Source organism: Erinaceus europaeus, chromosome 19, assembly GCF_950295315.1.
Source record: "Erinaceus europaeus chromosome 19, mEriEur2.1, whole genome shotgun sequence".
Lineage (NCBI taxonomy): Eukaryota > Metazoa > Chordata > Mammalia > Eulipotyphla > Erinaceidae > Erinaceus > Erinaceus europaeus.
This window is the reverse complement of record NC_080180.1, coordinates 16,291,462-16,316,705: the sequence shown is the minus strand read 5'-3', so window position 1 is coordinate 16,316,705 and position 25,244 is coordinate 16,291,462. Positions and strand designations below refer to the sequence as shown.

The window sequence follows — 25,244 nt, the reverse complement described above, 5'->3', positions numbered from 1 at the left end:
CTCCTGACCATTTTTTTTTTTCTTTTAGACTGTAAGTGTCCCTTTTAGCAGTGCATTGGTTAACTCTTGAGAGGTGACATCTTACGGGAATATCAACACTTAGTACCTAACACAGTGCCTTGCCTTCATGTGCTCTCAACAACAATAAATGTTATGGAAATACATCTTTTTGTAAGTGTGACTGCCGGTTATGTCTGCTAGAAGATTCATCCAATTAAGGTGCCACCTCTGAATTAGTGTAATGTCTACAAGCTGCCAGCCCACTCCAGGTGTTCTTGCCAAAGTTCTAGAATGTATTACTTGTTAATGACAACTTTCTCACCTTCCCCATAATGGCTCAATTGTTCAGTGAATTTAAAAACAGTGTAGGTTATAAAAACAATGAAGCAATGTAATTTAGTGAGAAAGTAAGCAGCATTATTATTTCTGTTTATATAACATGAAATGTAAGTGGTTTCTAGAATTTAATACTGCTTTTGTATCTTTAGAAAAAAAAATATGAAAACTTGGGGCCAGGAGGTGGCATACCTGGTTGAGCACAAATGTGCAAAGACCAGGGTTCAAACCCCTGGTCCTCACTTTCAGGGGGAAAGTTTTGAGACTGGTGAAACAGGGCTGCAGATGTCTCTCTATCTCTGTCTCTCCTCCTCCTCCTCATCTTCATCCTCCTTGTCCTCCTCCTCCTCTCCTTTTTTTTTTTTTTTGCCTCCAGGGTTATCACTGGGGCTTGGTGCCTTGACTATGAATCTACTGATCTTGCAGCCATTTTTTGTTTAGTTTTTTTTTTTTAATAGTACAGAGAGAAATTGAGAGAGGAAGGGTAGATAGGGAAAGAAAAAAACAGACACCTGCAGATCTGCTTCACCACCTGCGAAGTGACCCCCTGCAGGTGGGGATCTAGGGACTCCAGCCAGGGTCCTTGAGCTTCACACTGTGTGTACTTGACCTGGTGTACCAGTGCCTGATCCTGTCTCTCCCTCTCTCTCACTCCCTTCCCTCTCGATTTCTGGCTGTCTCTATCCAATAAGTCAAGATAATAAAAAAGTTAAATAAAAAAGAAAAAATATGAAAACTCTTATCCTTTCTAAGTTTCATGTTGGCATGTATATGAGAGAGAGAGAGAAAAATAAAGGGAGAGATGGCTAGAGAGAGAAAGAGAGAGACAAGAGCAAGAGGCTCATACTTATGCTTAGTGCAGGGCTTCCCAAGCTAAGCAAGACAGGCACTATGCCTCTGAAACAACTTTCCTAGCTCAGTAAAATACTTTGAAATGGGTAGAAAAAGGATGACTGGTAGTCACTCAATGAACTGCTGAGTGTTTTATAAAGGACTCCAGCACTCTTAGATCTTGTAGTGGATTTGCATTACCTAGATTTTCTCTACTGACCTGTAACTCTGTAAATTGTAGGAAATATAAATACAGATGGATCCTGTTCATTAAAATGCAAATAAGCATGTATTTAGTGGTAAAACTGATTACTACACTGTAGAAAAGATTGTTTCAAATACTAATTTTGTGGGTGAAGGCAACCAAAGGCACACAATTCCAAGTGTAAAATAAAAAAGTCATGAGGATGTAACATATGATATGGTGGCTACAATTAAGAGTATTACATTGCATTTTGAAAAGATGATTGAAGAATAAATCTTACAAGTTACCTTAACAAGAAAAACTGGTAACTCTGTATGATGATGGATATAAACTGGAGACTTTTGTGTGGATCATTTCACAAGGTACACATATTGAATCACTGTGTTGAAAACCTGAAGCTAGCATGTTATATATTTAATAAAATATTAATATATTAATTTTTCTACCCTATAGGATATTAAACAGTTTTGCCTGTGGCAATGCCCTATGCACAATTTGCATTAGCAAATTTACTTTCTCATCCCTATGCATAAAACACACTCCAATTCCTATCATATATTATATGAATATCTAAGTACACTATATATGTGTGTGTGTATACATTTCACCTTTTTAGTCATTTGAGGGTTTTTAATTATATTTATTTATTCCCTTTTGTTGCCCTTGTTTTATTGTTGTAGTTATTATTATTGTTGTTGTCATTGTTGGATAGGACAGAGAGAAATGGAGAGAGGAGGGGAAGACAAAGAGGGGGATAGAAAGACAGACACCTGCAGACCTGCTTCACCGCCTGTGAAGCAACTCCCCTGAAGGTGAGGAGCTGGGGGCTCAAACCCGGATCCTTCACAGGTCCTTGTCAAACCCGGATCCTTCACAGGTCCTTGTGCTTTGCGCCACGTGTGCTTAACCCGCTACACTATCGCCTGATTCCCATCATTTGAGGGTTTTATGAGGTTTACCTGCCTGAAATAAGTGAGTGCATGGTTTTTGAGGTTAAGACTCATGCTCCCCAACAATTCTGAACAAATCAGCTTTCACGCTGATTTAAATGCATTTGTTTCCTGAGGCCCGAAGGTCTTTCAGGTTTAACTAATAAAGATGGCAGAGAAAACACTACACGTAAAGACTGCTGAGAACACTACTCTTCTTCCTTGGAGAACACCCCATTCAGTCTATAGGAAGGTGGTTCGTGCGTGCTCGCGCGTGTGTTTTAGACCTTCTATGCAAAGAGCTAACCTCTCAGCTACTCAGTGTTTGTTACGAGTATTCTCTACATGTCCAGTTTGATGGAAGTGGCCAATGCTCCTGCTGAGCAGCACCTTCTGCGTCTGCACACCTGAGCGGAGAACTTTCCAGCTTAACAAGGAAAAGGAAAAACAGAGCTTCAGAGACAAGGCTTCATAAGGACTATGCTCACCTGCAAAACTTTCCTGTAAAGTTCCCAAAACAGAGGCAATAGCCGCTGGGGTCGCTGATGCAAGCGGCCCCATTGGCACATGGGTGGCTCTGGCAATTGTCAATTTCCATTTCGCAGTTCACCCCGTGTAGCCAGGCTCACACCTGCAGTGATAGGCTGCCACTCCACTGGAGCAGTTGCCATGGATACAGGGGTCTGAAGTATACTCATCAGTGTGGAGGTCACAGCGTGTCCCTGACCATCTCATGGGACAGGAGCAGCTATAGGAAGTGTAGATGTCTTCACATTTTCCTCCATGCAGACACGGGCTAGAGGTGCAAGCATTGACCTGTAAGCAGCCAGTCACTACTGAATTTACAGAAGTTTTGAGAAACTGCTCTTCCTGGGGTCTGTTAGTGAAGCCACGTACATTTTCAAAGTAGGAGAGATAAATGCCACTGATGTCTATTGTACTTAGACACCCTTGTGGACCCTGAATATTGTCAACAGCTTGGCCGCCCACAAAAATGTCTGTATTATCCTTCAAAAAGCTGAGGCTTCCGGTAACAACCGCACTGGTCACAAAAGGTGGTTGATTGTCCACGGTCATTTGCCACCTGGAGGCCTGGGCCAGGGGGTCTGTCATGGAAAAAGTCACTTGGTGCCAGATGCCATCATTCACTGACAACAAGCTTGTAAGACTCAGCATATAAAAACTGTTGCCACTCTGCAACTGAAATAACAATTTGGAGTCTTGGACCCTAATAGTAAGAAATTCAGGCTCTTTCTCCGCATGCAATATGATCATATTTGCATCCCTTGTTCTGAAGCCAAATGTGATGTTGGTCAGGGCTCTGGTAATATTCCCATTGCTCCTGAATCGTATTTCTCTGCTTTGTTCATTAAAAACAACATTTTCAACACCTACAGAGAGAAAGCAATACCAATCAGCAACTCTGTTAAATGTGTAATGCTTGCTCAGTTATCTATATTAATACAAAGACTCATCGTTCGCTGCCATCATGTATTCATGGATATGTGCTAGACATTGGGTACTAGTTTCTTTATTATTTCTCATACATAATTCTTTATTTTTATTTCTTTTTTGAAATTTTTACTATATTTACTGGATAGCGTCAGTCAGAAATCAAGAGGGAAGGGGGTGATAGAAAGGGAGAGAGGGAGAAAGGGAGCAGGTGGTAGTGCAGCAGGTTAAGTGCACATAGCTTGAAGCCCAAGAACCAGCACAAGGATCCCGGTTCAAGCCCCCGGCTCCCCATGTGCAGGGGGGGTCACTTCACAAGTGGTGAAGCAGGTCTGCAGCCATTTATCTTTCTCTCCCCCTCTTTCTTCCCCATCTCTCTCGATTTCTCTCTATCCTATCCAACAACAATGACAGCAATAACAACAACAATAATAACAACAACAAGAGCAACAAAAGGGAAAACATAGCCTTCAGGAGCAGTGGATTCGTAGTGTAGGCACTGAGCCCCAGCAATAACCCTGGAGGGAGAGAGACAGAGAGACACCTGCAGCACTTCTTCACCACTTGCAAAGCTTTCCCCCTGCAGGTGGGGACTAGTAGCTCAAACCCAGGTCCTTAGGAATTTCAACATGTGCATTCAGCCAGGTGTGCCACCACCCAGCTCTAATACAGAATTCTTTAATATGGGTTATCATTACTTCTCAATTTATAGAAGATGAAATTAAGGTTCAAGAAATTAATTCTGCATGGTGGTGTGACCAATAAATGATAAAATCAGCATGCCAAACTTGAATGGTTGGTCTCCAAAACCAAAAATCATGCATTTCTTTTCCACTGAAATCTTACTTTGTTCCATTCTTTGTCCTACATTTCCCTCCACAAAAGAAGCACTGACTATTTTATACAGAACATAACATAATTGAGCATAAAGAAACCACAGGTACAACTGTAATGACAACAAATTAACAACAAAGCCTGACTTGTAACTATTGTGATTGGTAGGGCAGTTAAAGGTACATTTCAAATGATGAATTTGTTAACCTGGCCAACTCCACTGTGTGCTCAGCCTCCAGCTCTTTAAAGGTCTAAGCCTAAGTAGCTAATGCTCCTGGGTAAAATTATGTAACAATATGAACTGCTCTCATTTGTGTTTCCATGGCATATGTGACCACAGTACTTTGGGGACAATCTTATCGTATCTTTCTATTAAAATCCCTTCCCAATTCCACATATAATTAATTTGAAGCTTGTTCTGTTTCTTAAAATACCTAATCCTACTTTAGCTTATATTATCCTTTGATATTTTCATAAGAGAACAGGAGAAATAAAAACTTTTTCCCCCACCTAATTGGCAAATCTAACAGGATCTGGATCCACTCTGTGTTCCATTCTGCTGTAATTCTTGCATTATACAATTATAACTGCTACACTATACATTATATAGTCAATGCATTGTCCTTACACCTAATCCAAATTCAACTCATTCAGACACGCGACGGGCATCAATCATTTTCACTTTTTAATGGCATTGTTTCTATGTGCATCATATTCTCTTTCTGTTCTGAAACACCATTACCCCTCCCTTTTGTTGTTCCCCTCAGGATACACATATGCTGTCATTGCTTAAATTTGAATAAAGGAAATGCATACAAGACTCAGAAGCATTCTATTCCCGTTCCCAGGAAAACATTTCTAAAGAGTAGTTTTATAATCTCATTGTCTCAAGAGTCCCAACTCCCATTTTCTGTTTAATACATTACTCATGGATGATGTAAAAAAAAAAAAAAAAAACCAACCTGGGTTGTAGGATGAGTGTTCTGCAGAGAATGGTCTACATGAAGATTAGAAACTATATGCCAACCGGATTTCCTTGGGCAGATGACCCCACTAACGTGTCCTGGAGCCCCGCTTACCCAGAGCCCTGCCCAACTAGGGAAAGAGAGAGACAGGCTGGGAGTGTAGATCAACCTGCCAGTGCCCATGTTCAGCAGGGAAGCAATTACAGAAGCCAGACCTTCCACCTTCTGCATCCCACAATGACCCTTGGTCCAGACTCCCAGAGGGATAAAAAATAGGAAAGCTATGAGGGGAGAGTATGGGGTACAGAGTTTTGGTGGTGGGAATTGTGTGGAGTTGTACCCCTCTTATCCTATGGTTTTTGTCAGTGTTTCCTTTTTATAAATAAAAACTAAAAAAAAAACAACAAAAACTATATACCTTGTGTCAGTGACTGCACTGTATCATGAAACCCTCCCCCCAATAGAAATCAATTATATTTTTGAAAGATTCTCCTAGGGTTGGGCAGTGAACACATCACCATGTACAGGATCTAGGCTCAAAGTCCTGATGTTCACCTACAAAAGGGAAGCTTCAAGAGTGGTGAAGCAGTATTGCAGGTGTTTCTTCTCCCTCCCTCCTTTCCATCCCCTTCCCTCCTTTCTCCTTTTCTAATACCATCTATCAAGGGGAAGTGTGTGGGGGTAGGGTAGGGGTAGGGAAGGCCTCTGTGAGCAGTAGAGTCATCCTGTAGGCACTGAGCCCCAGAAATAAGCCTGGTAACCAAAATAAAAAGTTTCCTCCAAAAAAGAAGGATGATAAATAAATAAATGGCACAGTAGATGGCACAGATGACAGTAGGGATGCAGGAAATGTGTTAAGCAAACTTGTTTGTAATGAGGAAATTACACCTGACAGGAAAACTGGTAAAAGTCAAGAATGACAAACATTTTAGATGCAAAATGTTTAAATTTGGAGAAGAGGCTGAAATTTAGTGCAAACACAGTTGGTGATAGCTTGGCTTTTATGTAATTTGAAGTAGGAGAGAAGACTGGCTAGAAATAATAGTGTAGTGAGAATGTAGGTGTGTCAAAATTATGGAGACAGTATTCAAATACTGCAAAATTTGGGAGATTGCTCTGTAGTATTGAAGATGACAGAAAACTTTTTAGAAGGGAATACTCATAGCAAACACTGTGTGACTGACAGGTTAGCTCTTTGCACAGAAGGTTATAAACACACACACACACACACACCACCTTTCTTCTTCTTTTTTTTTTTTTTTGCCTCCAGGATTATTGCTGGGGCTCATTGCCTGTACTACGAATCCACTGCCCCTGGAAGCCATTTTTCCCATTTTGTTGCCCTTGTTGTAGTTGTTACTGTTATAACTGTTGTTGTTGTTATATAGGACAGATAGAAAGCAAGAGAGGAGGGGAAGACAGAGTGGGCAGAGAAAGATAGACACCTGAAGACCTGCTTCACCACCTGTGAAGCAAACCCCCTGTAGGTGGGGACCTGAGGCTTGAACTGGGATCCTTACGCTGGCCCTTGCGCTTTGTGCCATGTGCGCTTAGCCCGCTGCACTACCGCCCGACCTACACACCACCTTTCTATAGACAGTTTATCCCTATGGCACAGAGAAAGCAATAGGCTGTAGCAATGTCTACTTTATAAAGCAAATCCCTGGTTAATAAATGGCTGCTTGCTAGTAAGAACAGATAGAAGCAAATACATATTTACTTTATCTCCTGTATAATGATAAAAAAGAAGGCAAATATTACCAGATTCTTCTAAAATTAGTTTTAAATGATTAGGAATCTAAGTAAAGTAAAAAAGCATGACCTCCATTTCCTAACCACAAGTTTCTTTTCCAAGCTGGTTTTGTCTGTATCCTTCACCATTTTTCTCTCCTGAGTTGCCTTTGGACAGCTGAAATGCCTTATTTAACTGGATGAATGATGACTTTGATCGGTACCTACACTCAAATCCCTGAGGCACCAGCTAGCACTGGGCACTGGAAGGGCACGGGCCGAGTTCACACCACTGGATATCTTCACAGACTTTCCCAGCTGTATTTGCAGGGCAGGAACATGAGAAGTTATCCCACAAGGAGTAGCAAACACCTCCGTTGTGACAGGGGTTGGACTGAGAGGGAGAGAAATAAAAGGCATTGGCAACTCTATATTCAGCAGGCAAAGATCTTACCAAGAAGTCAAGTGAATCAGTTAGGCTTTGAACTTGGTCTTCAATATAGGGACTGTCCTCCCCCCTTCAGTTGTTCTGTGTCTGGATCAGAAACATATCCTTATTCTTTGAGATCTCACAAAGTGTTCAAAATAACTATACTTAGAAAGGAACTTCTGAAACCTCTAAATTAGTGGCATAACCTTTCCAAAAGCCAGTTTCCTGATCTGTAAGCAAAGTAAACAGAGATAGTAACAACAACAAAAGCAATAGTAATAATAATGCCTGGATGGAGGCGATAGCATAAAAGTTATGCAAAGAGATTCTCTTGTCTGAGGCTCCATGGTCTCAAGTCCAAAGCCCTGTATCACCATAAGCCAGAGCTGAGAAATTCTCTGGTAATAAATAAATAAATAATAGTAATGTCTACTTTATAAAGTAGGTCTTTAACAGTGTTAAATGACTTTTGCCATGTCACATAGTGTTCTTATATCATGTAAGAGAGATTTATTTCACCTGTGTAGAGCCAAGCAGGGTGGAAAGCATGCCTGCTTTGATATGCAGAAGATGGGGTGGGGGGAGTACTTCCAGGCTGTGGTAGCTTTACCCCTCCTGTCTCTCTGTTTCTGTCATCTCTCTATATCTGAAAAAGTCAACCCAGATCAGTGAAGCCCTAGTGAAGACAAACATACCAAACAAACAAACAAACAAAACAAGTCCAGTGCATAGTCAGAATACAAAACAGGTTCTTTTGGTAGGCTACATAGAGGTAAAAACAGCTAAAATCATCTAGCTTTGGAAGAGCATACAAAATAAATAAGTCAAGAATGGGCTCTGAGAAACCTCAGGAGGCCAGTAAGATTGCTAAATCAGGAGTGCATCTATCTTGCATGTACACGGCTCAAGTTCGAGACCCCAAATCTCCCACTAGGAGAACTTCAGCAGTGGTGGAAGTTTTGGTTCCATGGTATCTGTCTCTCTGTCTACCTGTTTGTCTGTCTGTGTCCATATCTTTCTATCTGAAAAAGTTGACCCAGAGATATAAAATTGTGCATGTGTGAGATGCTCACACACACACACACACACACACACACACACACGAGGTATCTATATCTCTATATTTTAAAGGATTTCAAATTCTATGAGCAAAAGAAAGTTACCATTAAGGAACCAAACACACCCATCAAAAAAGATGTGTGTATAAATATGTTCATAAACAGCACAGTTTGCAATAGCCAAATCCTGGAAGCAACCCAGGTGTCCAACAACAGATGAGTGGCTAAGAAAGTTGTGGTAAATATACACAATGGAATACTATTCAGTTATTTAAAATGGTGAGTCCGGGAGTCGGGTGGTAGTACAGCGGGTTGAGCGTAGGTGGCGCAAAGCTCAAGGACTGGCGTAAGGATCCTGGTTCCAGCCCCTGGCTCCCTACCTGCAGGGGAGTCAATTCATAAGCAGTGAAGTAGGTCTGCAGGTGTCTTTCTCTCCCCCTCTCTGTCTTCCCCTCCTCTCTCCATTTCTCTCTGTCCTATCCAACAATGGTGACAACAATAACTATAACAATAAAAAACAACAAGGGCAACAAAAGGGAATAAAGAAGTAAATAAATATTTTTTTTAAATGGTGAGTTCACCTTCTTCACCTCATCTTGGATAGAGCTTGAAGGAATCATATTAAGTGAGATAAGTCAGAAACAGAAGGATGAATAAGGGGTGATCTCACTCACAGGAAGAAGCTGAAAAATAAGAACAGAAGAGAAACCAGAAAGCAGAACTTGGACTGGAGTCGGTGTACCGCACCATAGTAAACGACTCTGGAGTGGGGGGGAAGGCTCAGGTCCTGGAGCACAGTGGCAGAGGAGGACCTAAAGGGGCTGAATTGTTGTGTGGAAAACTGAGAAATATGCATGTACAAACTATTGCATTTTATTATCAACTGTAACCCATTAATCCCCCAATAAATAAATTTTTTTAAAAAACATAGAAACGGAAAGTTACCACTCAGATTTTTTCCATGCTAAACTTGTAGGGGGTTCAAAACAACAATAGTTGAGCATTTAAGATTAATTAAATTAATGGGGATTTCCAAAAAAGAATTTAATTTAATTAAACCTCTAAGTTAGTGAGTTAAGACACTATTATCCTTAGATAATTTGGTATTGGAGGAGAAGCAGAAGCATCTACCTAGAGTTACCTTGGCTAATAGATCAGGAAGCCAATAAAGTCAAGGTTGTATTTTTATGACTCAGTAGAAACGCCCCAGTCTGACTGGGAAAATGCTGATGAACTACTTAGTGTATGGCTTGTGAATCAAGTAGCATTATCTTCATTTAGCAAGGATTTGTTTTCAAAAGGATGTGAACAAAGTTGTTATGAATAATCTTACCTTGCACATGTTGTCTCCAGAACATCCTTGCGTCACATTGACAAGAACTGGATTCTGGGATGAATTCTTCATTGAATTTGGAAAGAATTCCAGATACTCATTGTTTATTCTCACATCTTGGATACATCCCTTCAAGAATCCACCATTAACTTCAGTCTCTTGTCTGTCAGGCAGACCTCCAATGTAGAGTATATCCCCTCTTTGAATTCTCCAGGCAGGAACAGAAATAAATCCTAAGTTTTATGAAGACTGATACAGTTCCATTTTGTTTGACTTGATTTTCAATGATACTAAGTGGACATTTCCATCACTAAGAACAAATTCTGCTACTAGTTTGGGGAAACCTGGATTCCGCATTGCTATCTTTCCACTTTCGATCGAAACTCGGAAGAATTGATAAGTGCTACTTTCCAAAGCTAGAAGTAAGCCTGATGGTCGATGTGTTCGAACAAACATAGAGAGGGTGAAGTTCTCTCCATATCTCTTGTCAAGATTAAAAATAGCATATCCAGTGGAGTCATCTTGGCCAAACCTGCCTGCTACGTGCTCTTGATAACAAAATAGATGAGAAGAAACAAAAAAGAAAAATTTTCAGATATATAAGAAGAGGCAGGTGAAAAAATATACTATAAACACAGAGAAGTATAAATACACACTTTTTTTTAAGTTCAGCAAAAGCTTATTCAATGGAATGACAATTTGACCTGATTTCTGAATTTCTGCATTTAATCTGAAAACAACTGCTATTTGGTTTCTAATTTATGGTTGTGGCTGACTGACCAGAAATGAGAGATGCTAATTACTGATAAACTTATGAACCTCTCCTTGACTTCCCTAAAAGTGAATTTAAAAGGACTATCAGACTACTGTCCTCCAGCCTGATGGAAGAAATTTGGGTAGAAACATGTGTAAGTGGACTCCTCAGGCAGATAGCATCTCTGGTGAGTACAAAAATAAACTCTATACCACAAAAGCACTAAAACTGATATTCCAGTGGAGATGGATGAACCACACGGAGATAAGGAAACAAACTATACAGTATGTCAGGTAGCAGTAAGTTCTTCAGAAAAAAAAAAGTGAAGCAGAGAAAAGTATAGCTGGAAGCAAGCATGGAGTTGTGACTGTGAATGGAGTTAAGAGTATGTCATATTCTAACAAAATCCTGAAAAGGTGGATAGAGATTGTATTTATTTATTTATATTTGATTTATAAAAAGGAAACACTGGCAAAACCATAGGATAAGAGGGGTACAACTCCACACAATTCCCACCACCAGAACTCCACAACTCATCCCCTCCCTTGATAGCTTTCCTATTCTTTAACTCTCTGAGAGTATGGACCCAAGGTCATTGTGGGATGCAGAAGGTGAAGGTCTGGCTTCTGTAATTGCTTCCCTGCTGAACTTGGGAGTTCATAGGTCAATCCGTACTCCCAGCCTGCCTCTCACTTTCCTTAGTGGGGTGGAGCTCTGGGGAAGCAGAGCTCCAGGACACATTGGTGGGGTCTTATGTCCATGGAAGTCTAGTTGGCATCATGCTAGCATCTGGAACATGGTGGCTGAAAAGAGAGTTAATATATAAAGCCAAAAAAAAAAATGTTGACTAATGAACCTAATGTCTGGAATAGTGCAGATGAAGAGTTGGAGGGGGGGGGTCTCCATTTTGTAGATAACTAGTAGGCATATTTTAGTTATATTCCAAAGGACCTATGACTATACTAGTTTTTTATTTGTTTGTTTGTTTGTTACCTGAGCCTGAAATCTGATATGCAGGTGGATCCTAATTATTGTCTGGGGAGATGATGTCATGGCTAGAAAAAGGACCAGAAATATGGATCAGGGAAGAGAGTAGCTCCCTCCCAAATATGGGAAAGGTGTAGAAATATTGTTGACTATAATCCCCATCTATTTGATGTGATCTTGGGCCCATATTCAGCTTAGAAGCCTATGTGACTATCAGGCCACCCCATCATCTGGGACCCTATTTGGGGAGTCCTGAGATTCCCAAGCAGACATGATAGGCCTAGACCTCGAATAAATCCCACTCTCCATTGTTACCCGTCATTTCTATCAGAAACAACAAAATAGACCACTTTGTAGGCCCCCATAGAACCTTGCCCTCAATTTGGACCAACAACGGTAGAGAATGTTCCATCCTTGGAAGAGAGGCTATGATACACATATACTCTATGATACACCTGAGGAAGCTGGGTCCTGATATTGGGGCAGCTTGGAACGTTCCTATTCATGACCACACAATGTGAGCTCAGACCTACAGGGATGCAGAGATTGTATTTAAACAATAATGAGGGGGCCAGGCAGTGGTAAAGACTGTTAAGTGCATATAGTACTAAGCACAAGCACTCAGGTAAGGATCCGGGATTGAACCACTACTCCCCACTTGCAAGTGTGTTTGTGTTGGGGGGCGCTCCACAAGTGGTGAAGCAGGTCTGCAGGTGTCTTTCTCTTTCCCTCTCTATCTCCCCTTCCTCTCTCAATTTCTCTCTGTCCCATCCAGTTTAAAAAAAAATGACTTGCAGGAGCAGTGTAGTGCTGGCACCAAGCCCCAGTAATAATAATAATAATAATAATAATAATCAATAATGATGACAGTGGAAGTAGTCAATTTTGGAAATATTGTGAAGGTGAGACCAACAAGTTTTTTGAGGGCAAGTTCATTGCCAACATTTTTCTTCTTACTCAAACAACTAGAAGCATTATATTTCCAACTACAGATATGGGAAAGAAAAATAAGAGGATAAAAATGAGGGTGGGAGGGGCAGAAGTACACAATGAACTTGAGATGGCCTATTAGATGTCTAGATGGAAAAGTCTAGTAAGTACTTTGATGCAGAGGCACAAGGGAGACATTCTGGATTAGCATAATAAATGTTGACTTTTCACAGTATAGATGCCATTTAAAGCCCTGGGTCTGAATAAAAGCTCTAAGAGAGTGAATATAGACAAAGGAAAGAAGAGGTCCAATGCTTCAATTCCCCAGAACCCCGCCCCACTAGGGAAAAAGAGAGGCAGGCTGGGAGTATGGATCAGCCTGCCAATGCCCATGTTCAGCAGGGAAGCAATTACAGAAGCCAGACTTTCCACCTCTGCAGCCCACAGTGACCTTGAGACCATACTCCCAGAGGGTTAAAGAATAGGAAAGCTATCAGGGAGGGGATGGGATACAGAGTTCTGGTGGTAGGAACTGTGTGGAGTTGTACCCCTCTTATCCTATGGTTTTTTTTCAGTGTTTATTTTATAAATACATAATAAAAAATACACATCAGGCACATAACAAGATTATTTTTGTGATTGACAGCTTACCAACTAATTCACAAGTGTTGCTTAATTCACAGTAGATGTTTATCACTGTATATTTCCCAATGTATATTTCCCAAAAAAAACCACAACAATAATCATATGGGGTTGTTTTTATTATTATTACTATTAAAAGGGGGTTTTCAATCCCATTCCTATATAGGTACTTAACAGAGATGAATCAATGTGTTCATCAATCAACATGCTACTGGAGAGGTCACTGAAGCATATTCATTATTTCCCAAGAGTGGAAACAATAGAAATGCAAGGGTTCAATGGATATGCATCATGGTTCAGCCACATGGTAGAATACCATACAGCAATGAGCACATTACAGCTTCAGGCAGTAACAGGATGACTCTTGTGATATGACACAGAGCAAAGAAGCCAACAACAAAGTACCTTCTCTGGCCTTCCTCTCAGAACATGCAAAACCAAGCAAGACTAACCTATGCTGTCAGGAGGAAGGTGCCCTGGGGTTCAGCGTAAGTTGAGTGATGAGGCTACTGGAGAGGCTTCCATGTTTTGACTTATTTGTGTTCTAGAGGTTGGCTATTTGCATGCTTGTGATCATTCTTTGAGCTGTCATACGATTTGTATATACTTCTGTATGTATGTTCTAAATTATTTAATAAAATAATTTAAAAAGCAAACAAAAGGGAGTCAGGTAGTAGCACAGTTAAGCGCACATGTGCGGATTAAGCGCACAAGGCGCAAAGCCCAAGGACTGGCATAAGGATCCCAGTTTGAGCCCCCGGCTCCCCACCTGCAGGGGAGTCACTTCACAGGTGGTGAAGCAGGTCTGCAGGTGTCTATCTTTCTCTCCCCCTCTGCTCTCCATTTCTCTCTGTCCTATCCAACAATGACGACACCAACAATAACTACAACAATAATAATAACAAGGGCAACGAAAAGGAAGATAATAAATATTAAAAAAAGAAGAAGTCCAGGAACTGAATCATAAACTACTAGACATTTGAAGAGAAAGGTAAGGACAAAAAACAAGCCAATAAGGTGAGAAAAGAGCCTATACAGCTAACAAGACAAGAGTTTTCAGGAAGAGGAAGTGTTTAAATATTGCTGAGAGGTCAAGATGAGGATTAAAAACTGACAATTACATCGAGCAGTCTAAAAATCACTGATAAACATGACAAATGTGGGGACTGGGTGGTAGCACAGTGGGTTAAGCACACATGGCACCAAGCACAAGGACAGACTTAAGGAGCTGGATTTGAGCCCCTGGCTCCCCACCTGCAGGGTGGTCACTTCACAAGGGGCGAAGCAGGTCTGCAGGTATCTGTCTCTCCCTCCTCTCTCCATTTCTCTCTGCCCTATCCAACAACAACAGCAATAAAAACAATAATAATAACAACAACAATAAAAAAATTTAAAAATAGCCTTCAGGAGCAGTGGATTCATGGTGCTGGCACCAAACCCCAGCAATAACCCTGGAGGCCAAAAAAAAAATTACATCCCAATCTTAACAAAGATTTTTTTAAAGGCATATTCCATTATATTTAGACACATCATTATATAGTAAAGTTGAGTTTTTGGCAATGGCAAGACATCTTTTAGTTTAGTTGAATTATAAGGAAACTTGCTTAAGCAACCATAAGTATGTAAAGACCTCCTGCTACAAAAGGCTACATTTTTCAGAACTGTTGACTGTGCTTCCTAGGGGAACAGTCCATGCTGAATCTGCATTTAGAGACCTCCTGCTCCAGGCGACTACAGGTAGCTTTCAAAGTGCACAGTTAGATAAAATGACCTGTTTGAAGAAGCTGACATCTTGGAACACACTGCAGTACTTTCATAGGAGATAAAATGCCTAATAAGAAAATGAGGCTCTTCCAGCTCCTGAGTTTTGGAATATGCACAGAATCATTCAACCTCAGGGTGCTGGGTGTCCCTGGTGGTCATCTTAGGATGCCTGTGGCATCACTTTGTGGCTGTTGATGAAAGGACAGATAGAAAATAGAGTTGTTCTTTTTGTTCCTCAGAATTACAACTCTCCAGTAATTCTATTTTTCTTCAGAAGTCACAAACAAGTTGTTAAGAGTATGAGACTTGCTACAAGGATTTAAAAATATCCGAAGCCTCAAAAGACTTTGTCTGTAGGGATGGAAGGGATGATTTTAACATGTGTCATTGTCATGTCATGGAGAGGGACAGCAGACCCAGGTGGAAGAGAAAGTCAACAAGTTTTGATGACTGATGGGCTATCAGAAGAAGAAATTGATTAAGAATACACAAAAGTCTCTTGTCTAAGCTCAATTGACTGGCCTAGGAAGGGCACTATCACCATGAATGAGAATGACTCAAAGAGACTCCATCATGGAATATTGCTGCCAAAAGATCAATGTAACCTAAGATTGAAAAATAGAAGTAGAAGGGGGGGGGGGAATAGAAGGGAGGCAGGGGTAGACAGCATAATGTTATGCAAAGATACTCTCATGCCTGAGGCTCCAAAGGCCCAGGTTCAATCCCCTGTACTACCATAAGCCAGAGCTGAGCAGTGCTCTGGTAAAAAAAAAAAAGAGAGAGAACAAGAAGAAAAAAGGAAGGAAGGAAGGAAGGAAGGAAGGAAGGAAGGAAGGAAGGAAGGAAGGAAGGGAGGGAGGGAGGGAGGAAGGGAAGGAAATTAGAAGGGCACTATTTAGGATGAAAGACATTGTAATTCTGTGTCACTGACCATCAGGAAGCTCCAGGAGCCAGACAAGCAAATTTATTCCACAGCAATCAAGCAGGCAAATAGCTGATAAACTGTCTGAAAATTACATAGTATAGAAAACAGTCCAAAAAATTGAGGCTGACAGAAGTGATGGTGTGGATGTTACAAGGTATTTTCCTTCAAAATATTTAAGTGTTCTCCAGAAAAATTCAGGTACAGTTATACTACTCTGACTTCAAGAGTTGCAATGCTACCATGGAACAAGAACTATAAATATTTAATTTGAACTTTTAATTTCAGAAATAAGGGAAAAAAAACTGTGTGTGCGCACACACACACACAAAATGGTGTAACCAAGTTCTTCATTACAGAATATATCTAAGAATAATATCTCCATTCCTCTATATTTAAGAAACTGTGGTTCTAGAAGGAGAAAGTCTTTCCTCCTAGAGAAAAGTCCACATATAGGACTGAAAAAAAGACATACTTAAATTGCTTCTAGCTTATGGTGGTGCAGGGGAATGAACCTGGGACTTTGAAGCCTCGGGCACAAGAGTCTCTCTGCATAACCATTATGCTATCTACCCCTGCCTGGCAATACATCTTTTTAAACAAGATCCTGAAGGCTCCATTTGCTTATGAACATGCCACATGATATGCAGTGTTAATGTCATAGACCAATTCTAGGAACCAAAATTTGAGCAGCCCTTCCTAAACCTCTCATTAAACATGTGACTATTTTTAAAAGTTGAGCTGTGAAATATTAAAAAAAAATTCTGTGTCTGGGAGTCGGGCAGCAGCGCAGCAGGTTAAGCGCACGTGACACAAAGCACAAGGACCAGTGAGAAGATCCCGGTTTGAGCCCCCAGCTCCCCACCTGCAGGGGTGTCTCTTCACAAGTGGTGAAGCAGGTCTGCAGCTGCCTTTCTTTCTCTCCCCATCTGTCTTCCCCTCCTCTCTCCATTTCTCTCTGTCCTACCCAACAACAACAACATCAATAACAACAATAAAACAAGGGCAACAAAATGGAATAAATACTATTAAAAAAATTTCTGTAATGTTTATAGTAATCTAGTCATAGCCTTACTACAGTCCACCACAACGTGTACCATGGTTAGGAAACATTAAGTCAAGATCACATATCAGGTGTGGTTTGCCTTTTGCTGTTTAATATGTCTCCTCCCACTTGAATGCCCCTGTATTGCTTGTTAGTATCTTTTACAATAAACATAAATTCCCTCAACAAATATTTTTTGTAAGTACCATTCAATATAGAATGTTTTAACTTTTTTAAAGATTTTATTTATTTATTTATGAGAAAGATAGGAAGAAAGAGAGAAAGAACCAGACATCACTCTGGTACATGTGCTGCCAGGGATTGAACTCAGGACCTCATGCTTGAGACTCCAATGCTTTATCCACTAGACCACCTCCCGGATCACAGATGTTTTAAATTTTTTTTTACGATTTTTTAAAATATTTATTTATTTTTGTTGCCCTTGTTTTATTGTTGTAGTTATTATTGTTGTTATTGATGTCATTATTGTTGAATAGAACAGAGAAAAATGAAGAGAGAAGGGGAAGACAGAGAGGGGGAGAGAAAGATAGACACCTGCAGACCTGCTTTACTGCTTGTAAAGCGACTCCCCTGCAGGTGGGGAGCCGAGGGCTCGAACCAGGATCCTTAGGCTGGTCCTTGCACTTTGCACCACCTGCGCTTAACTCCCAGAATGTTTTAATTTTATGGTATGAGAAAATGGATGTTGGAGGCCAGGCAGTGGCACATTTGGCTAAGTGCACATAGTACTAAGCACAAGGACCAGCGCAAGGATTCGGTTTCGAACCTCCAGCTCGCCACCTGTGCAGGGTAGGGGAGAGGGGGTGCTTCACAAGCAGTGAAGCAGGTCTGCAGTTGTCTATCTTTCTCTCTCCCTCTCTATCTCCCCCTCCTCTATCAATTTCTCACTGTCATATCCAATAAAATGGAGAAAAAAAATGGCCACCAGGAGCAAGCCCCAGCGATAACCCTGGAGGGGAAAATAAAGAAGAAGAAGGAGAAGGAGGAGGAGGAGGAGGAGGAGGAGGAGGAGGAGGAGGAGGAGGAGGAGGAGGAGGAAGAAGAAGAAGAAGAAGAAGAAGAAGAAGAAGAAGAAGAAGAAGAAGAAGAAGAAGAAGAAGAAGAAGAAGAAGAAGAAGAAGAAGAAGAAGGAGAAAGAAAATTGATTTTTTTCCTTAAACTTCTACCAAGACTTGCAAGTTGCAAAAAAAAAAAAGTGTGGCAGGGTAAGGACACTGCAGAAGTGGGGACCAGGGAACACATTCAGAAATTTGGCTTATAAACTTCATGACTGAGACTGGAGATGTAGCTCCCCTTAGGGTGAGCACAAACTTGGTCATGCACACAGTCCAGGTTTGAGCCAGGGTACCACAAAAGAGTATTAAGTCAGGTGGGGGAGCAGGGGCTTTCCAGTGTCTCCTTCTCTCTCCCCCCCACTCCGTGTGTGTGTGTGTGTGTGTGTGTGTGTGTGTGTGTGTGTGTGTGTGTGTCTGTCTGTCTGTCTGTCTCTACCTGAATGAAAAAGTGGCCTGAGAGTAATGACATCAGGAATGCATAAGACCCTGGTTCTTCAAATATAAGCAAACAAACAAACATACAAACATGTTGTGATCCTCTATGTTGGAACAACAAAGAAAACTAGAAGGAACTGAACTGGCATCTCATAAATCCATTAGCCGGGACAGTCAGCATCACCACAGTCATCATTAAACTCATGGGTCACTACTTTTGGAAACCAGTCAAAATGAGTCAGCATCTGTTTGCTATTTTGTATATGTAGTAACAATATTACATTGCATCAATTAAATTTTTCTTCAACACAACTTTTCTCCTTAAAAGAAGAAGTAGAGCAACCTGTCATTCCATTTGAAATACTACATAGATGTCATAGATGCCATACCTCATTGTCAAACAGGTCCATGCATTGTAATGAATATTGTGGTCGGGGGTAACCTATGAATAGCTTCTAATAATTCTTAGTCATTTGTACACGGAGTAGGGTATAGGCTGAGAATGGTTTTAATTTTCCCCCAAATAAAACCGAGAAGACTATTTACCATATGTTTTCCTCCTTGGAGTTACTCTAAAATCCTAGGATAAATTATAGCTGAACTTCAAAGCAGACGGTTGCAATTACCTCTCATCCATTTTCAATTCATAATAATAATAAAAAGTAACAGGTATATATTGGTCACTATCAACAACTATCTTTGGGACCCTATTGGAAGTTAAAGATTTTGAAATATATTCCAAGTTGTGATCTGCTAGGGAAACTTGATCATTAGTTGCTAGCATCTACCAATTCTCACTATTATGAGTTTCCATGCTCTCTTTCATTGTTTTCTTTAAAATACCATGGTAAAAATAATAATAAATAATAATAACTGTTTCTCCCAGGGCAACCCTGGAAAAGAAAGCTGTGAATACAGCTGGTAGTTTACAAAAGTGTTAAACTTAATCATAATTTTGCATAAACTGTTAACTGCTTTGCAAGGAGAGCAAGGAAATAGGTATTAATTAAGAATCTACTGTGCACAAAGCATTGTCCTACTGCCCAACATTGACCATTTCGTATCTAACAGTCCTTTTTTTTTCTCCCCAGAAGATTACTTCTCTTTCAGACGAGTCAGCATCTGTTCACAATCAAGTTTTTTACAACAAATTTCTGCTATGTAACAACTGGTAAACTGTAATAACAGTTTGTAAACACCAAGGTGAAAACCCATTTGAACAGGAGCACCTAGCTTATTTCTCACTTTCTCTGCACGAGTGAAACCTGATGTCCCACAAACCCACTCAAAATTAATTAATGCACCTCGCCAGCCTCTTCCTCTTCTTTTTTTTTTTCCTCCTCATCAGTAGGCAGTCAGCATCAGAAGTCCTGAAGGTTCATATTGTTTCCTAACAGGAGGAAGCTAATTGCCAGCTTTTGTTCCTGCTCTGCTCTAAGACCTAACACCCCTGGGTTCCCAGTCTACTCTTACCTCTGAAGCAGTCCTGGCCTTCATAGGGCCTGTAGCAATCACACTGATAACTGAGCCACAAGTTGATACAGCGTCCTCTATTCTGACAAGGCTGGCTTTCACACCAGTCCTTTCTCACACACCCTGCCCTGACATTTTGTGAGGAGGCAGATGAAATATTCTCCAGGGTAATGGGATTCGAATCAATTCTAATGTCTTGGAGACAGCCTACCATCGAAGGTGGAGATGGTATCTCAATCTCAGAGATGTTAAGCAGAGCAAAACCATAACCATTTGTTCCCACTGGTAAACCACCCAAAAAGGAATTGTGTGAAGCACATGTTGACAGATGGCTTTCAAATGGAGAAGGAGCTTCTGCGACACATTGTTCCATACAAGAACTGTCCAGTAAAGCAAGGGTCACGACCTCTGCAAACTTCACTTCCCACGGAATGCCACTCTCCATCACTGGTGTTATGGGAAATGTACAGAAGCACCTTGGACTTATGACTGACTTGAACTGATAGGTGAATGTTGCTATTCAGCAACTCCAGCATTATAAACATGTCCCTGCCACCTCGGAAGAGTAGCAGTGCCATTGGCTGAACAGTCTGAAATCTGAGGCCTATGTTACACGCAGCGTCCCTGGCTGTACTCGGGTCACTGGTGACCCACAGGAAGCCATTGCCCTCGAAAGAAAGTGTGGTGGCAGTTTCACACCGTGATCCAGTGTAGCCAGATGGACATAGGCAGCTGAATCCGTGCTGGTCATTTTGTAAATGAGGGATGCAGACTCCATGATTTAGACACTGGCTGTGGGTACAGCCCAGGAGAATATCAGAACACTGTCTTCCTCCATAAAATGTCCCAGAACGGTTATCGAAAGGGCAGTGGCAAGTGTAGTTGCCAGGCAAATCCTCACAAGTCCCACCATTTTGGCAGGGATTTGGAGAACATTCATCAATGTCTTCTTCACAGTGGACTCCTGTTAACAAAATAATAATAGGGATGTGATTGGAATTACAGTTATCCAGATCAGTACTAGAAAGTTTGCATAGTATTTATACATAATCTTGAGGAAATGCAGAATTAGCCTGGGTTTAGGACAATAATGTAATGAAATAAAAACAGTTACTGAGTGGGCGGAAATCAGTTACAGCATTCTGCATGTTTTGTATAGACAAATGTAATCATAATAGAACTCAGGTTTTCCTTGAGGAAAAGGTTAATTGACAAGGGTGGTCATTGACTCAGACTACCAGTGACAGACTAAATATGGCACTAAATATTATAAAAACAAAACCAAAGAGAAGGCGAAGAAATAGTAGATCTTGACAGTGATGCTGGATACAACTGATTTACTTGGCGACTCTGTTCTTGGATAGTCTAACTTTTCTTGTGCTGCTGATTTCATTCTGTTCTATGGGGAAACTGTTTTCTTTCTTTCTTTTTTTTCTCCTCCTCCTCCTTCTTCTTATTCAATAGATGATAGATGAATGTAGCCATTTAGCAACACCAACTTTATTTATTTTTGGATAGAAACAGCCAGAAATCGAGAGGGAAGGGGTTGATGGAGAGGGCAAGAGACAGAGAGACACCTGCAGCCCTGCTTCACCACTTGCAAAACTTTCCCCCAGCAGGTGGGGACCAGGGGCTTGAACCCAGGTCCTTGTGTATTGTAACATGTGCGCTCAACCAGGTGTACCACCACCTGGCCCCGTGTGTCTTTCTTATTTGCACTACTCTAAAATCCCTAGAGCCAATGTTTGTCAGATTCATAAGTAGTGTAAACTGATTACTCTTTCATGGAAGGACTTGTAAGGTGACTAGAAAATTCTGAGCAATTCTGGCATAAATAGTGGAATCGCTGCCTTAATTTGCTTTATTTCACAGTTTTTATTTCTCTTTCTCCTGATTGCAAGTCAAAGAAATACATCTGATTAGAAAATTACTATAGTTCATTTAATTATAAAAACAAGAAGAAAGATGAGGGCCGGGTGGTAGCCCAGCGCACACGGTATGAAGAGCAACTATTGGCGTAAGGATGCTGGTTCGAGTCCCTGGTTCCCCACCTGCAGGGGAGTCGCTTCACAAGCAGTGAAGCAGGTATACAGGTGTCTATCTTTCTGTCCTCCTCTATGTCTTTCCTCTCTCTCAATTTCTTCTCTCTCGATTTCTCTCAGTCCTATCCAACAGCAATGGCAACAACAACAAGGGCAACAAAATGGGAAAATGGCCTCCAGGAGCAATGGATTTGTAGTGCAGGCACCAAGCCCCAGCAATAATCCTGAAAGCAAAAAAGAAGGAGGAGGAGGAGAAGGAGGAGAAGGAGAAGGAAGAGGAGGAGAAGGAGGAGGAAGAGAAGGAGGAGGAGGAGAAGGAGGAGGAGGAGGAGAAAGAGAAGAAGAAGAAGAGGAAGAAGAAGAAGAAGAAGAGGAAGAAGAAGAAGAAGAAGAAGAAGAAGAAGAAGAAGAAGAAGAAGAAGAAGAAGAAGAAGAAGAAGAAGAAGAAGAAGAAGGAGAAGAAACGTAACACCTTTTAAGAGTGTTGGTTGTTGCTTTTCCAATGAAATTCAAATGAACAAAAAGTATTAACAAAAATTGACATTTGTATAGCACTTTATAGTTTCCTCAACACTTTCATTCACATTCAGTATTTGCCTTCACCCACAATCTTCTGAGGTTTTTCAAGGTAGATATATTTAATGCTTTCTGAAAAGAAATCAAAGTTTAGGTAGAATGAAGTCTAATTCCCAATGCACACCTACAACTCGGTTCCTAGGTTTTAATAATCCAATCTGACAATCTTTTTTGTTAATTGATAATTTACTGCATTCTTTTGTATTATAATTACTAATATGTAGTTTTATTTTCCCACTTAAGTCTAAGTTTTGATTATAGTATATACTTTAAAAATAATCATCAAAATAATCTTATTAGTAGTAATATTGGAGTAATGTCATTATTAGTAACATTGGAGCTGAATCCCAGCAAAGCTATGAGCAGGTTACAGTCACTTTCTGTATTTAATTTTCTGTCTACAAAATGGGGTTAGCAGTAGCAGCTACATCACAGGAATTTAAAAAGATTTAATGAGATAAATTAAGTAAAATACTCTAAAAATGTCTAATGCTCATAAAGTTACTTGTCATGTCACAGAATCTCAATAAGCATAGGCTATTACTAAAAAGTAATAATCAAAAGAATTAAACATCCAAAGACAAATTTTGAATAGTACAATGGTTGAGGAGAGAAACTATTTAGATGGCATGAGTGTTTTGAGTGAACTACAAATTATATGACTTTATATAACGAGAGACTGACTTGTACAACACGTTGGGTTAGATTGTGTCCTTTATGAGGGAAGGTAAAATGTCTTTGATTCACCAGTGAATGTTTATTAATTTATTTTTAAAGTCTTTTTTTTCAATGTTTTTATTGTAGATATTATTGTTTTTGTTACTGATGTCATTGTTGTTGGATAGAGCAGAGAGAAATGGAGAGAGGAGGAGAGAAAGACAGACACCTGCAGTCCTATTTCACTGCCTGTGAAGCGACTCCCCTGCAGGTTGGGTTAGACTGTGTCCTTTAGATGGAAGGTAAAGTGTCTTTGATTCACCAGTGAATGTTTAAATCACTACGTAGTTTTTATTCACATCTGGAGCCTGGCAATTAATTTTTGAATGAACTAATAAATGATAATCTTTTAAAGTGGTTAAAAATCTACAGTAGATGTAATCTGATCTCATGCAAAGCCAAAAGCTGTCTTATGTATGCGCATTCTCAGATATATTTATCCAGTGTTAGCCTTAATGTGCCATAATTCAGAACCTTGATTGGATCTTAGTGTATGTAGACTTTACTTCTTGGGTGAACTTCATAAATATTTTTTAATCCATTCTCCATAAAAATCTTGAACATACTATAAGATTGAAATTTCCATCAGCACAGTGCTGAGAATATTTGTCATGAAATGCTTAATGAATAAGAAAAAATGAAACTAAACTGAACAGGTGAGTTGATTACATAAATATCCTTACAAATACAGAGAACTGTACTGACATGTTCTATTCTAAAGGAGACTTTTAAAGTAAAATAAATTAAGTTTATTTATTTATTTATTTATTTTTTTTACCAGAGCACTGATCATCTCTGACTTATGGTGGTGCAAGGTACTGAACATAGGACTTTGGAGCCTGAGGTAGGAGAGAGAATCTCTTTGCATAACTACTATGATATCTACCGCCCAGAAGTAAGTTTAATTTAACTGAACATATAAAAGCTTGAACTTTTATTTTGAAGATATTTTACTTACAGTTGATTTTCAAGTGATTTTTGAAAACAAAAAATTATTTAGCAAATGTCTAATTAAGAGTATTACTTCCCCAACTTCCAAACAGAGCGGAGGATGGAGTTCTCCTTGAAGTCATTCTTATTCTACTTGGGGTGAGACTCTGGGTTCAGCCCTAATTTTTAAAAAGCTAAATATTTTTACTTATTATTTATTGGATAGAGACAGAGAAATCTAGAAGGAGGGGAGATAGAGAGGGTGAGAGACAAAGAGACACTTGTAGCACCACTTCACCATTTGTGAAGCTTATTCCCTGCAGGTGGGCAGTAGGGGCTTGAACCCAGGTCCCTGAGCACTGCACGATGTGTGCTCATCTGCTGGGCCACTCTTGAGCCTGAGTTCAATCCTAAATTTGAGTGGTGGGATAGAACTCACAGCAGTAAGTCTCTCCATAAAAAACTTTTTTTTTGCCTCCAGGGTTATTGCTGGGGCTCGGTGCCTGCACCACAAATCCACTGCTCCTAGAGGCCATTTTCCCCATTTTTTTGTTCCCCTTGTCATAGTTGTTATTGTTGTCATAGATGTTGTTGTTGGATAGGATAGAGATAAGTCGAGAGAGGAGGAGGAGAGAAAGACACCTATAGACCTGCTTCAGGGCCTTCAAAGCAACCCCCCTGCAGGTGGGGAACCGGGGCCTCAAACTGGGATTCTTATATCCATCTTTGTGCTTTGTGCCATGTTCACTTAACCCACTGCACTATTGCCCAGCCCCTAAAAAAAAAAACCTCTTTAATGATTCACTCCTTCAAATTGCTTTCAAGAATTCTCCCCTTCCATACCCTT

General features: G+C 40.3%; 1 protein-coding gene across 1 annotated transcript in view; it reads right to left on the bottom strand.

The window, feature by feature from the left end:
* The window catches only part of CRB1 (crumbs cell polarity complex component 1), a 149,521-nt gene that overhangs the window by 45,686 nt on the left and 78,591 nt on the right, over nucleotides 1–25,244 (bottom strand). Inside the window, 6 exon segments of the mRNA XM_007539736.2 lie at nucleotides 2,790–2,910; nucleotides 2,913–3,692; nucleotides 7,512–7,677; nucleotides 10,105–10,652; nucleotides 20,133–20,556; nucleotides 20,558–21,096. Of these exon segments, the coding sequence (XP_007539798.2) occupies nucleotides 2,790–2,910; nucleotides 2,913–3,692; nucleotides 7,512–7,677; nucleotides 10,105–10,652; nucleotides 20,133–20,556; nucleotides 20,558–21,096 (2,578 nt within the window).